This window comes from Myxine glutinosa, chromosome 1 (genome assembly GCF_964187855.1).
Source record: "Myxine glutinosa chromosome 1, kmMyxGlut1.1, whole genome shotgun sequence".
Lineage (NCBI taxonomy): Eukaryota > Metazoa > Chordata > Myxini > Myxiniformes > Myxinidae > Myxine > Myxine glutinosa.
Window position 1 is genome coordinate 228,302,704 of NC_136261.1, and position 16,380 is coordinate 228,319,083.

Consider the following 16,380-nt stretch of genomic DNA (forward strand, 5'->3'; position numbering starts at 1 on the left):
TTTCCTCTTTGCATTCGTCGTTTTTGTCTTTTCCCCTCATTGAGCAGCTGCGGTGCGATCCGGCCAAAGTCTGGGTGAATCGGGTGAGTTTTTGTTAGGTCGCGGTTTTAAACCACCGCTCGGTCTATAACATCATAACCGCGATCTGTAACAATATATATATATATATATATATATATATATATATATATATATATATATATATATATATATATATATATATATATATATATATATATATATATATATATATATATATATATATATATATATATATATATACATACATATACATATATATATATATATATATATCCACCGAGGCTATATGTCAGCAAAATGTCCACGTGACACTATATGTCGACGTGAGTCAACCCCACCATATATGTATAAGTATAGTATCTGCAGGGGAAGAAAATACATATCGATATAGATATATGCAGGTATATAAAAATTTCCTTCAGTGCCAAGACATGATGCTGTAGCTGTCACGCTGATGAAGTTCTTTGAAGAGAATTGATCTGTTACGAAGATGGACAGGGATTGAAAATGAGCCCACAGTTTATTCCCAGGCATCCACAGAATTGCCTCTGCATTGTAGCTGGTAAGTAACATTAAAAATGAATGAAAAATATGCACCTACTTAGCTGAGGGTAGTTTTTGACCAATCTGAATTTGTAGATGTAATTCTTTGCAGAAGCAATTCCTAGTGGATGGCACAGATGTAATTCTTTGCAGAAGCAATTCCTAGTGGATGGCACCCATGATAACTGCACTTGCAAGCAGCATGCAAATTTGCCTACATTGATTTTGGCAGCATTGACAAAAATATTTTTATGTCAAAATTATTCATCTTTTTTTTTAATGCAATTGTTGCTTTCCTTCCCGTAGGGGGCGAACCGATTGCTGTCAGCTGTCAAGAAACACTCTTCCAACGAAGCCCGTCGCACACTGACTGCGGTAGCTCAACGAGGAATGGTCATCAACGAATCTCTCCAAGCCTGGCACGGGCAGCCATGTTGCCACTCCTTGGCTGTGCTGCGACTTGGGGCCTTGTCAAGCCTGAGGAAGCCAGCATTTTACTCGGAAGTGGCTCAGACAGCGAACAGGCAAGCGCACTTCCTGCCACCCCACCGCGGGTGTATCACTGTGATGAATGCGGGCTCAGCTTCCGCTACCGGACACATTGGAGTCTTCATCGACGCAGTCATACGGGCCAACGATCATTTGGATGTGAGATGTGTGGAAAGCGTTTTCTGACAGCATTTGATGTGACACGCCACCGGCGAACACACACGGGCGAAAAGCCGTACGCATGCGATGAATGTGGCATCAAGTTTACTCAGGCATGCAGCTTGGCACGACACAAACGCACACGAGTTCACCAACGTGGGTCCTGTCCCAGTTCGTGTCATGGTTCTTTTCCCACATCCTGAGTTGAAAGACGATTTTTGGTTTTGACTGATGGTTGATATCGAATCCAACATCAATTCCCTTTCAATCTTGCATTGAAATGGATAGCAAAGTGGACTGCCTTTTTGTACCTTTGATCTTCACCGCACTCTTTTTTTTTCAAACTCTTTTGCCAACGACTCTAGGCTTCTTGGAGGATGATTAAAATAGGTAAGCTGTACTGAAATGTGCATTATTTTTAATGTTCTTTCATTGTTGGTAAGACACCTTCATGATGCTCGATTTGCCTTGCCTGGTGCAATACTTTTTTGTTGTCTCTGCTTAAACTTCTCTGAGGAACTCAAGCAAGAATTGCACACTTTGAATCCGTAATGCTGACCTTGTAAAGTGACGTACACTGCCTCGTAATCATGGTGGTCAGAGTAACAGAGATCAATAACATCAATAACAGAGACCATGCCTGCAGATCATCATATGATCTACATGCATCTGTCGACGATCGGCTGCTTGAAGGAAACAGTAAATTTATCTTGGCTAAGACAACAATCTTGGTCATGATTTAGGTTTGCTGTGACATGGTTTGCTTTTCATTCTGAACATTATTAAACAGACAGGTGTAGTAAGTATAAGGTTTACCTTTATTTTTCTCAAGTTTGTTGTGATCAAGCTGACCTCCTTACACTAATTTTATGTCATTGCCCTTCAAGGCCTGAAATGAATGAATGAGTGAATGAATGAAATGAAAATGAAATGAAATGCCTGAAAAGGAGAGAGAAAAAAGACATTTCAGCAAACTACTTGTAAAACTGCACTTTTCATTTTTGGTGTAATTTTCTCCCATTGTTTCCTGTTTGTTTTTTGTTTTTTTTATGGAAGACTTTTGCACACCGTGACCAAAGTGAATTTTTCAAAATGGTTTTGATTGCTGTTTTTTTCTGGTTTATCGCATTGTTGACCAAAATTTAAATTCTTTATGTGATTGAATTTTTCGCAGTTGGGCGTCTGAGAACGACTTTTGGGGCGGTCACTAGAAATGGACATCGATATCGCATATCTGCTTCAAACCATAGCGTTTGTTCGTAGCATTTTGTCGTCTTTTGTCAGAGTTTTTTGAGGTATTGTTGTTAATGTGCGAGCAGCTGGCAGTTTGGAAATTGTGGTGAGATACTTTCTCGTGTATGTGACAGACATATATTGATAATAACCAATGTTGTCCTCGGACGTGCTCTTGTTAGGTTTTATGGTTGAAGACAATAAAGAACCTGATTTTACCATTGTTGTGATTTGTCCTTTGTGTTGTCCACTTCACCAGCCAGTGTTTATAAATGTCTTAAGTGAACTTTGTTCTTCTGGTAACTTCTGACGCCCCCCCCTTCCCCCCCCCCCCCCCCCCCCAACTCTTCATCTTCTTCCCACCCACTCTCGACAATAGGTATTTTAATGTAAAGCGCAATATTTTGATGAACTAATCATTACGTCTTGTACACGAAACCTGGTAAGTAGTTCTCTTTTCAATATCTGGAAGTTAGCAATTGACCTCGTTGTATTAAGCCTGATATTCTTAAAAGCTCGGTGCTGTGTTTGATTGTTTGAAAGCAGCCAAGAACCGTTTTGTCACGTGGTACATTTAACTACAGGTCATGTTTCCAATTTGCAGAAGCTACAACAGATGGAATGAAGTGGAATTCTGAGTTACCCAAAGATCTTTCTTACAACATAGCACTGGCAACTTCTCCCTACAACGCCGGAGGTATGGAAAGAAGCGAACATGCTTCTGATACAATGCATTTTGAGCAATTTGGAAGGTAAAAAACAACTTTTACAATTTCTTAAGTTGGCTTTAAATTTTCCTGATTTAGCATGTATTTCACTAACTTGAGGTAAATAAAATGATCAATATACATTGTCTTTTATTCACGCATGTAAAAAAGATTCTGACATCATGAGGTCGGTATATGACATTGATCGAGGTAAACCAGTTCAGAAGGTATTGATATAATCTGTAGTGGCAGATTACCAAATATAATTAGGCGGTAACAATTTACACAATAGACGGTTATAAAAAACAACTAGTTAGCAGCTTTTAACAAGAATCCAACCTTCGTAAAGAAACCAGTGCATGTTGATAGTCATTGCTGCATCTTCTCTGTATTGCTTTGCCCAACCATTCTCATGAAATGTTGGCTTTGTGCATGTTGTTGAAAACCTGACTTTGGTGGGTCATATTGCATCTTGGTTTTATCCAGAATGCAGACCTGTACGCAAGATTCGCTACTGAACAATTGCGTGCTAATCTGGAAAAAAAAAATTATACGCCAAAGGATTACAGCAGAATAAAAACAAGAACGGCACTCGGTAGAGGACATGCCTCCACCGGGCTGACCAGTTTGCGTTTTGTAATCCACTGATAGGCCGGAACTGGATCCGGACCGAAACGAAAATCTAATCGACTTGGTCATGTCACCTACCCAACTCATCTACCGAGTTTTGTCATAACTTGTTCACAACTTTTTGAAATAATATGCTTCTCTGTCGTTTTTGGCCCCATCTCTAAATGATGAAGAATCGCTTCAAAAATTCAAAATGTCTGGAATCTGGATCCGGATTTGGATCTTCAACAAAATCGAATCGATTCGTCGTTGTCACACACCCAACCTGTCCAAGTTTCATCCGAATCTGTCCATAACATTTTGAGATATTGTGGTAGATATCGGTTTTAGCCCTATCACTCGATGGTGAAGAATCACTAAAAATTCTCGGATTCGGATCTGCACCAAAATCGAATCAATTCTTCATTATCACACATCCAACCTGTTCACCAAGTTTCGTCCGAATCCATCCACAACTTTTTCAGATATCCTGTTCACAGACAAACAGACAGACAGGGGTGAAAACATAACCTCCTTCCATCTTCGGTGGTGGAGGTAACTCGAACGGCATTCAGTAGAGCGCATACTTTTGCCAGGCTGAACAGTTTATGTTTTGTATCCCACTGATGGCCGGATCTGGATTCAGACCTGAACCAAAATGTAATCTGCTTGTTCTTGTCAACTAACCGACTCATCCACCAAGTTTTGTCATAATCTGTCCACAACGTTGTGAATGTATTATGCTATATATCGTTTTTAGCCCCATCAATCACTTAAAATTAATGAAACCCTATGTCCGGATCCAAATCTCCATCTTCACCGAAATCAAATCCATTTGTCCCTGTGACAGTGTGACAACTGTGACATGCCCAACCTGTCCACCAAGTTTTGGCTGAATCCATCCACAACCTCTTGACATATCGTGCTCACAGATGAACACTGAACAGGGGTGAAAAATAAAACCTCTGATCACCTTTGGTGGTGGAGGTAATTGTGTTTTGTGTATTTTCCTCAGTTTTGTGTCCACATTTGGCTTTTGCGTGCATTCGACTCACTTCTGTCATTGGCATCTGGTTCATCACACCCTCATCTGAGGAGATGCACCCAGACAACAAACGAGGCTCAGCAGCATGTGTGGCCTGTCTATTGCCACCACTACACAGCAGCACAAATATAGGCAACTCTTTCGAGTGTTTGACCTTGGGCCTTATTTATTGGCAATGGCTAATGCTAGTCAAATTGGGATCTGGTGAGGACATAGCTGAATTGGTATATTCTTTATTTTTGGAAACAGTTTTGAGATGATGTAACTACGCAGCAAATGACGCATCAAAATATACTGACCATAAAGTTACTCGTCAAATGAACGCACAATATACGGTTGAAAGTGATGAATTTTATTGTTTTTTATCTGAATATTTGTCAAGGGTCAGCGCTCATGCAGTTATAGTAAATAAATATTTGTATGCATAAAACAGACACTGATATAGCAAGACGGCACGCAGCAGGATCACTCAATGATCTTTAAATAAGAAGATAATATATAGGAAGTTGGGTGCCCAATAATAAATAAGCACAGTCATAAATACATGTCCATGTGTGAAAAATTGTTGTGAAGCTTACGTGGTGGATTTATGTCGATGACGGATATACATCGGGACGCCTATGTTTCAAGTGAGGTGTGCATAATACTACATGGTACTCGCTCAGGTCACTGAAAGTTGCTGTATTTGATCTTTTTATAACAATTTGATCAATAATTGCAAGTTTGTATTGTGAAAGGGTCCTTCCTCATGTGGGAAAAACAAAAATGCACAGCATGCACATGCACAGACTTTTGGCATGATAGAATAATGCAGGAGCTGTCAATCATTTCAGTGTTATCAATGTATGCATCATTAAACGTCAAGGTTGGCATATGTTGACTTAAATATTGTTAAGGTTGGCCACACGTCCTTTTATTACCCTCACCAAAGGAGAGGGTATTGCATTTGTGTCCGTTTGTTTGCTTGTCTGTCTATTTGTCTGTTTGTCCACAAAGAATGTCCTAATGTAGGCCACAGACGCCACATAGTGGTAGCCAGTAGTACACGTTCTCTTTTTTTTGTTTGTTTATTTAGTCGAGGTTCATATAAGAGCTAACACATAGAACATATAATAAAGGAAGCAGAAGAAAAGAGGGGGGGGGGGGGGGAGAGGGAAGCACAACAACAGAAGGGAAGAGAGACATCGGGAGATCTGTACATGGGATAAACAAGATGCAACATTACAGGGACTTTCAGGAATGAAAACGGAATTTGAAGAAAGTGGATCTGGGGTGGTTTAACCAGGGTAGAAAAGATCAAGGTTTTAGATGGGGGAAGATAAGAGATGGTGGTGAACAGCTGTTTTGAAGACCTGGAGGGAGGAGTGGGATTGAAGAGAGTGTCGGAGTTTGTTCAAGAGGCGGGAGAAAAAGGAATGAGAGTGAAGGTGAACAGAGAGTCTTGATTTTGGCAGTTTCACCAGAGAGGGTTGCTGGCAGATCTTGTGCGTCCTGCAGGAATATTTGGGGGACAGAGCACAGACAGAGCAGGGGGAGCTAGGCCGAAGAGGAGTCTGTAGAAGATAGAAAGACCACCAAACCTGCCTGCGGTGGGAGTGAAATGCCCTCAGAATCAGCTTTATCGAGGAAGATACCAATGATTCTAAAAGCCTAGGTTTCTACAACGGAAGGACTTCGCACGACGGAGGATGCCCAGTCGGCGACTGGCTTTGGAGGCCAGCTTGGAAATGTGGTTTTCCCAGGAAAGATCATGGCAGATAGTGAGACCCAAAAGCTTGAGCGACAGAATTTCTTCAAGAGGATTGTTGAGAAAGTAGATTGGAGGGTTTTCCAGACGGTCTTTTCGGAGAGACATAGTGAGAGTGTGAGATTTGTCAGGATTGAAAGACATTTTCCACGTGTTTGATCAGCTTGTGATTTTATCCAGGTCTGCAGAGAGTGAAACCAAGTACCTCTATAAAGTATGTAGAATTAGAAAGTGAGTCCGTCTATCAAGTATTATTTATTAGAATGTGTGTACGTTTATAAAGTATGTATGCATAGTAGGATACAATACCTGTGTGCAAAAATTGTACACAATTAATTTGCAGGACTCGTGTCAAAATTTTCCATTTAATGGATGTAATTACCCTCGCCAAAGGAGAGGGTATTGCATCTGAGTGTTTGTTGCTTGTGAAAATCGAAGATTTCGAAGAAATCGAAGAAGAAGACACAAAATCGAATATTTATTGGTTGGTCTTGTGCGTTACTCTGTCTGTTTGTCTGTCTGTCTGTCTGTATGTCAGTCGCCTACAGGTCACAATTTTCAACCGATCGACTTGAAATTTGAAGAGGATTTGCATATCTGGTCACTGAATTCAACCACCAATTATATTTCAGGTCAACATAGGCCAAAAGGTCAACATAGGCCACATTTCTAAAATCCTCAATTTTCATCCGGTTGACTTGAAATTTTAAGAATATTTGCATATATGGTCACTGAATTCAACCACCAATTCTTTTTGAGGTCATAATCGGCCAACAACTTATTTTAGGGATTTCGCCAGTCTTGTGCTATGCACGACATAATTCTTGTTTGTTTGTCTGTCTGTCTGTTTGTCCGCACAGAATAAATATGAATTCCTCTGCAAGCATTGGTCCGATTGACATGAAATTTTCACCATAGGTGCACCTCCTCCTATATAATTTTCTAATGATAATTATGATGTCATAGGTCACGTGGTACTGGCGCCATCTTGGAAAAACCAAAAAACTTTGCACCTCTATCTCCGAAAGTGCTGCATAGAAATAAATTCTGACTCTCCATGGGGAATAACATATGTTAATGATGATGTCATAGGTGCCTCCATTATGATGTCATAATTCGACTGGTACAAAACTTCATCCGATCAAGATGAAATTTATTGAGCGTCATCTAAGGATAAATTGGTAGTGGGAAAAAAAAAGATGGTCATCAGTCACGTGGTTCGGCCGCCATGTTTGTTTTAACACAAAAGCCTTACAAACCACTGAAAAACACGTCCTGGTGAGGGTCTGCAATCTCTGATTGCTCTTTCTTGTTCTTGTTTCAAGTTGCAAAATGCTTCAACTTTATTCCCATTTGTCATTACATTATAGTGATTGTAAACTAACAGAATACAGAGAAACAGTGTGAACAAAGAATTAGTGCTTATTCCTCTTCTTCAAAGCATGATGGAGAAACTCAGCTACTCTTGAAATTGCCAAAACATCAACATTAAAATAAAAAAAATAAAAAATAATTATTTTGGCAACATGCACCAACCACCCAGATCGTCTTCAAACTCAACGAGAAACTTTTTATTCAAACTCGGAAAACATTATGGAGAAATTATCTGCTTCTGATCATTCTTCTTCTTCAAACTTTCCCCCCACCTGCATGCGTTTGGGCCTGCAGTATCATGTGGTGCCTCACCTGTTAAAAATGTTGCCATTTTATTTTCCCCCTTTTTGTGCCATCTGCTTTCAATGTACGTCCCTGTTACGTGCTCCTCCCCAAACCCCGGTCACGGTGTACCTCCGAGCCCCGAAAGGAGTCACGGCAGAAAGATGTGCTATTATGTGTGCCAATGACCAATGGTGAAACCACACCAATCAATCGATACAAAACCCAAGTATTGTATTAAAATCACACAATAATAACAACTTGCGCAAGTACAAGAAAACCTCAATTGCACAGCAAACACCATATTATTCCTGTGATGGTACCACCAGTTTCTTAACTCAATAACTCACGGTACTCCACATGAGCGAACTGTAACACCCCCAAAGTCACTATCACGACACCAGGCCAAAGTCGATCCACACTCCGGTGATCACAAGAAAAAAGGTCGCACTGAGACCTGAACCCAGGACGGCTGACAGTCTACGCTGCAGAAGAGCCGCTGGGTGAGGGGCCGGGCCGACGTCGGTCAGGTAAAAGTTCACCCAAAGAGCGACTGGGAATTCACACCTTCGGTTCACCAGACAATGACGCTGACATGAACGAGCAGCAGTTCCCAAGCGGAGAACCGCGAAGAACCGCGAGTTTCCAAGCGAAATCCACGACACACACGGGAACCAGGCGAATGGCTGGTGCGAGGTGAAATGGCGGACGGGCCCGTAATGGAGGCGTACCTGCTCTCCAGCGATGATTCACTTTCGGAACCAACAGCAAAACCCGTCTCACAGGTTTATTTGCCACAGCAATAACGACACTGTCACACAGGAATCCCTTTCCCGGGGAAACCAATATTCGCTCGTGACCAATGTTCACCAGCGTCCGCTCGACACCTCGAAGCAGATCGGCCTTCCTTTCCCCTTTCCCGATCTCACTCGATCCGCTCCAGCCTCTTCTTCCTCCTCTTCTGGTTTCCCCCGATCCATTTTGTTTTCTTTTGAAACACTAATTTTACCTTTGAAGACAGTTATCTCCATTTCACACCGAAACTGTAACAATAATAGTACATGAAACTAAAAATGCTTCAAGTGGATGACAACCACAAAGACGGAAGTGACGAATCCGTAACAGTCCCACATAAATAGATATATATAAAAAATAACATCCATCGACCTCGTGTAGGAGTTCCGGCATGTTGGTTCGAGCTGTGAATTTCAAACTCAACGATAATTTTTTTTAATTCAAACTCGAAAAACATTACGGAGAAACAATCTGCTTCTGATAATTCTTATTGTTCTTAAACCTTGCCCCCCACTCCTCACAGGCCTGCATTTGGGCCTGCAGTGTCGTGTGGTGCCTCGCCTGCTAAAAATTGTTTTTTCCCACTCTTTTTGTGCGATCAACTCATTCTATCCAACGGTTTAGGAGAGCATGCAAGTCAAACAAGCAGACACTTCTTAAATTTTATATCAACTAGGGCATTGCCCGTACTATATCTATATCTAAAATTATATCCCCCCCCTCTATTTACATGAAATGGTTTGGTCCAAAGCGAACGGCTTGCGAGTACGGTGACAATCCCCCCCCTCTATTTACATGAAATGGTTTGGTCCAAAGCGAACGGCTTCCGGAGTTTGGTAAAGAAATCGCCATCGCGTGCTTGGTAAAGAAATCGCCATCGCGTGCACAAACGCGCAGGAAAGCGAATGAATCGCAAATTCGTTTTTATTAGTTTTAAAACATAGTTTAACGCCAACATAGTTTGCAAACGTGAAATAAATGAATACGCTCTCAAATGTGCCATCCGAGGCAGAGTGTGTCCGCCACGTTCGGCACACGCGATAGTTCGCTGCTCTCTGATTGGTTGAATCGTTTTTTGGACATAGCTCGGTAAGTAATTGTCCGATTAATATGAAACCTTGAAAAGGCACATCCTCGGGTCCCCAGCAATATACCTGGCAAGTTAAAAGTATATCGGACCCGTGGTTGTCGAGAAACAGCGGTCACAGACAAACAAACGTACAAACGTACAAACAGAGATTACTGGAATTATAGATAGATACTATTCTCAAATCTTTACTCATGGTATGTCATTGTTAAATGCTAATAGCCATGCTTGCATCCTACAGATGCGGAAGGGACGAGCATCGGTACATATGACGCTTCTTCGCGCTTCAAGCCAAACTCTAGTGGTGGTGTACTTTTGCCTCGCTTATCAAATGAAGATGGCTCTTTACATGTCGCGTCTTTCTCAGATGCCTCAGATCAAATGATGCTCACAGAAAGTTCACTGATAAACAACGCGGCGATATTGGCAACAGCAGGAACTCGACAGCGATCCTCAAGAGGAAAAGGTCGCTCTCCATCTGGCCATGCAAATGTATGTTGGTGCGCAGAATGCGGTGTACTGGTACCGAGTGGGCGGCAGCTCCGCGCACATATCGCAACTGTCCATGCAGGTGCCGGCTCCCGGGTCTTCACATGCGAAGTCTGCGGCAAGACCTTTGCGCAGGCTTGGATGCTAGGTCGACACCGACGCTCACATACGGGTGAACGACCCTTTTCATGCCAGGAGTGTGGAAAACGATTTTCACAGGGGTGGATTCTGGAGCGACACAAACGTACACGCAGACATATGAACCAATGCAATTTGAATGGATGATGTATTGTTTCCACAACCAATACCAATTCATTACGTTCCACTGTCGAACTGTTTAAATTGCGTGGTTTGAATTCAAATATGTTTGGCATTTTCTGTGAATGCTACTACTTTTCTCATTTAGAAATGCTTGTTTGATGAATTATTTTGCTGAATTAGTTTTTCCAGGAAATACTCTTGTTTTGTATTTATGTCCTTCCATGCCAACTCGGTTAACTTTTCAACCTCGCTTTATCAAAAATTTTATGGGTAACGCAACACAACAAAAAGTTGATTCCCTATTTCAACAAAAATTGGGTGTGATGTATTTTTTTTCGCTTGTAAATCCCATCCACGTTATATCACCATCGTTGAGGGCTCATATATTGTCACTAAATAATATATTAATCCCAAGCTTTAAATTTTTGGTAATCTTGACCCAGGTCTTTCATAATCTGCCAATCAAATGTGCGTTTTGCCATTTCCAAGTTGCAGGCACATTCTAAGAATTCTACCTTACATTGTTTGATTTTAGGTGAAAAGGTTTTTATTGCTAGTTTGTTAACTTAAACTAATATATGAATTCAAAGTAAAAATTTGCTATTTATTTGACTATTGTATCTCGTTCTGAGAACATTTTGTACTAAGAGTATGTACCATCATTAAAAAAAACACATCTTGATTTAGGAGGAACTGAGCCACGAAGATGAAAATTGGTGAGGTTGTAGATTGGATACATGTTTCTTAAGTGTGAGTTTCCATTTTCTAGGTAGTTGCCCACATAGTTAACTAATCACTACAATGAGGTGTGGTTTAGCTTGTAGTTTAGCATTTTTACCCCATGTGCATACCACAAAGCAAGGTTAAGCAATTGGTTCACTCTGCCTGTCTGTCAATTTCTATGATTGAGGAACTATTTTATTTCAATTTAATATTACATTTAGAACTCTGTAGAACACAAATTGGAACATCGACCTGCAGTTTAGCAGTACTTTGGTTCGGAATTTGACAAATTGTACGGCATCTCGTCTCGAGCGCGCATGCACACAACGCTCTTGGTAAAGCAGTTGCTTCAGTCTGTCTGCCTGCCTGGCAGTGTTTAGGGACATCATAAAGGACACACACATCAGGCATGAATAACGAATATAATGTGTTAAATAAGGTGGTGTGAATGACGATGCATTAACGGTGATAAACTTCTGAATACATGCTTTGTTTTTTTTTTTCTACAGCCTTTAAAACTTGTATTTTATTTCAATTTAATTATTTATTTGAACATTGTGGAACACAAAGTGCCTTGTTTGCACTTCTAGAAACCTTCAGTTTAGCAGTGCTTGGCCAAAATTGTATGCTGTCTCGACCAAACAAATTTCCCGCACGCTCTGCGGGCAGAGCTAGCAGAAGGTGCAACTCTGAACTGTTTCGTGTGACCCATCAGCTTTGTATGGTTGCCATTGTGCTTGTTATTGCAAGTTCAGGAACAAAGCTCATATAGACCATGCTTGGAAATGCAAAGCAAGAGTTGAAAAGACCGTTCCCATGTCCTTTTCTCAAGACTGTACGTGGTAAGGTATTCCGATGAACTAGTTGTTTTTTTTCTTATGAATAGGTCTGTTGACCCCAGTCCTGCACATATAAAGTATTTAATTGATTATTGCTTATTGGGGAGGTACCTATACCTAAATGTTATATGTCAATGATTTGAAATTTCTCCACTAATGTGGCTACTAGTTGAACCCTCCAACCCACCCACTAAATCCATAAAATCCAATCATGCATGATAAAATGTGTTTTGAGATTCATGTAACTTGAAAATGGCAAAACGTACAATGCTTTTGAGGGTAAAATTTCAAAAGTTGGGTCAATATTAACTACCCATGGTTGAAACTTTTAACTTGATAAAGCCCAAACTTTAAATACAATGCAGATTGCAGATGCAATCTGTGAATACAAATAATGGGCTTGGCCCCATATTTTTAGTGGGCTATAACTCGAAACTCCTTGGAGTTTGGAGCTGAAATTGTTGGGAGGGTCATTTTGCCCATAAAGGTTTTTTTTAAAAGAAAGTAACTACTCATCTGCATGCCCAGCCAAGGGGCGTAGCGACCTCTTTGGGTGGTTGACCCTTTTGCACTTCTTTACCTTCGAACAGGGGAAACGCAAGGTTAGGGCAGGAACGTTGGAATTTCTCACGTACTCTTCGTGAGGGACACCATGGGATCTTTAACGTCAAATGACTATTTGGCTGGGATTCGAACCCAGGCTAGACATCTTAGAGGTGAGTGTGCATCCCTCTAGGTCATCCTGCCAGCCCAATAAAGTAACATATTTAGAAAATTTCAATCAAAACGTATAAATGGTTACTTGGGAATAACTGTGTGATTTGACATGGAATGACTCATTTAAGATATTTTAAGGATGTGATATCTAGAAAAAGTGAAACAAGTTCCCAAAAACCTGTACGTTGAACATTTGCTTTGTTCCAAATTGAACTGTCACAAACATTGTTCCCTGAAGACAATGGCAAGTGGCATGTCTTGTTTTTACCTATTACTTATGTATGTGGCATTTCATTTCATGAGGAAGCTGAACAAAGGAGATATTTGTCACATCATTCATTATTTTAGGACTGATGGAAAACCGAATGCTGTTGACCTCACTTTTGTAAAATTTATTAAGACACAAGTGGATGATGAAACTTTTTACCAAAGCAGTGATTTTTTTGCCACACATTAAACTGTTACAAGTGTGAATTTCATAAGTGGTTTATTTTTTCAGATCAAATGGGATACATTGTAGCAATGTAATTAACGTTAATTCAATTACACACCATGTTTAATTATTCACAGATACATGGATAAAATGTGTAAGGTGTGGGATACCTGTCGAGAGCTGAGATCTCAAGTCTCAATTCAGCCTGCCCCTCCAAAGCCCCCAATCCCTATTTTTTTTTTTGGTATACAGGATCGAGGTTCGTGAAAGAGCTAACATTTATCACACGAAAAAATCAAACACACACAAAACATATAATAAGGGTAGCGGTAGACAAGATGGGGAGAGAAGGGGAAGCACAAACACAACATTTGAGAGCAGGGATATCGGGAGATCTGTGGGAGGGAGAGGGCTTGGGGGGAGGAGGCGTGGGAAGGGGGAGAGGTGGGAGAAGTATAAAACACAAGGACACTGCAAGGACTTCCAGGAAAGAAGTTGGTATTTCAAAAAAGTGGATCTGGGGTGAAAATTAGTGGGGGTAGAAAAGATGAAGGTTTTGGATGGGGGAAGATAAGAGATGGTGGTGAACAGCTGTTTTAAAGACCTGGAGGGAGGAGTGGGATTGAAGGGAGTGGGGGAGTTTGTTCCAGAGGCAGGAGAAAAGGGGAATGAAAGAGTGAAGGTGAGCAGAGAACCTAGATTTTGGCAGTTTAACCATAAGAGGGTTGCTGGCAGATCTTGTGCGACCTGAAGGAATATTTGCGGGACAGAGCCCAGAGAGAGCAGGGGGAGCAAGGCCGGAGAGGAGTCGGTAGAAGACAAAGACCACCAACCTGCCTGCGGTGAGTAAGTGAAAGGCCCTCGGAGGTAGCTTCATCGTGGGAGATTCCAATGATTCTGAACGCTTTTATGGCAGTTTGCAGATTGCAGATGCAATCTGTGCAACGATTCTAACAACCTTTATGGCAGTGTGTGTGTGCCATGTTGGTGTTGTCTGCTTGTCATTTTTCCTCCTTTCCGTTCCATCCCATTCTGAACACATTTATAAGCAGATTGTGTTGTGTTGGTTTCATGTTCTTCACTACAAGAGAACTGTCAATGTTTGAATGAGGCTTTAATACGGTATCACCTCTGCCACAGCACGTCAATCCACCATTTGCCTTCTTCCTGCTGCTTGCTCCTTCCTGCTAACTTTGCTCCTCCTCCTCATTCCTTCACACATCATCCCTGTAAGGCTTAAGTGTTCTCCATAATACCAAAACACCATAGTTAGAACATCATTGTTTTCATTGGTTAATCCACCTCCTTGGCCTTTACATACCAAGCTTCAAGCAAATAAGGCCAACAGTCTCCAGTACAATATGCGGTCTGGGCATGTGCTCCCTGGAATTTTAAAAGTGATGACATTTTTCATTTGGTGGACAAAATTTGGGCAGTTCTGCCTTTGGTGTCAATGTCGACTGTACCTCAACACTAACTATCAACGGCATTGGTATCACGTTAGACCACGCCAGTCAGACCAATTCATTCTCAATGAAAGTCATGAATGACCCAGATCCAGATCCATTATCATTGGAATCTCCTGCGATGAAGCCAACTCCAAGGGCCTTTCACGCTCTCACCGCAGGCAGGTTGGTGGTCTTTGTCTTCTACCGACTCCTCTCCGGCCTTGCTCCCCCAGCTCTCTCTGTGCTTTGTCCCCCTAATATTCCTACAGGTCGCACAAGATCTGCCTGCAACCCTCTTATGGTGAAACTGCCAAAATCTCGGCTCTCTGCTCACCTTCACTCCTTCATTCCTCTTTTCTCCCGCCTCTGGAACAAACTCCCTCACTCTCTTCAATCGCACTCCTCCCTCCAGCTCTTTAAAACAGCTGTTCACCACCATCTCTTATCTTCCCCCATCCAAAACCTTGATCTTTTCTACCCCCGCTAATTCACCCCAGATCCACTTTTTTGAAATTCCAACTTCTTTCCTGGAATTCCTTGCAGTGTCCATGTGTTTTGTACCTCTCCCACCCCCCCCCCTTCCTTCCCACGCCTCCCCCCCCCAAGCCCTCTCCCTCCCACAGATCTCCCGATGTCCCTGCTCTCAAATGTTGTACTTGTGTGCCTCCCTCTCTCTCCCCATCTTGTCTCCCGCTCCCTTTATCTTATGTTTTATGTGTCAGTTTGTCTTTTTATGATTGATGTTAGCTCTTACACGAGCCTCGATCTTGTATACAAAAAAAAATACTTCTTACAAACGAGGATCTGGTGCCATCGACTCGACAGTGTTTAATTAGTTATTGGAAAGTATGTTGAGATTGTTTACTTGAAAGAGAGTTTTATCAGACTATGTTGGGTAGGGAGTTGCCCTTTCTTCCATTCCATTGTACTGTATTGTATTACTTATTTATAGCAATTATAACAACAGGTTTGCAAGAACCACTTGACAGACCTATTTATTTATTTATTTTGTGTGATTTTGCTCGTTCTATTTTTGAGATTGTCATCATTTTTCATTACGTAACATCAATAATGGTTTTAACTAATTGTTGACAAAAACAGCAAAATTGACCTGAATAGGTTAACAACAACAATTATTTGGCCCCAAAGAAGAACAATTTCATTTGTAAACTAAAACGGCACTCAGTAGAGAGCATACCTCCACCAGATGAACAGTTTACGTTTTGTATCCTGGAGTAGACCAGAAAATCACAATACAGAATCACATTTAATCAAAATCATCCGTCCGCAACCTTTTGAGATATCCTACTTTGTGTTGGTTTTGTTTCTTTGTGTTTGTGTTTCACTTTGTTTGTGTT

The 16,380-nt window shown here is 41.2% G+C and overlaps 1 protein-coding gene across 1 annotated transcript in view; it reads left to right on the forward strand.

Annotated features, from left to right (window-relative positions):
* The window catches only part of LOC137434747 (uncharacterized), a 98,582-nt gene extending 84,967 nt beyond the window's left edge, over positions 1-13,615 (forward strand). Inside the window, exons 7-8 of the mRNA XM_068127868.2 lie at positions 3,071-3,163; positions 10,354-13,615. Of these exons, the coding sequence (XP_067983969.1) occupies positions 3,071-3,163; positions 10,354-10,886 (626 nt within the window). The 3' untranslated portion in view covers positions 10,887-13,615. The remainder of the gene's footprint in view (positions 1-3,070; positions 3,164-10,353) is intronic.
* The last annotated feature ends 2,765 nt before the right edge of the window (positions 13,616-16,380 follow it).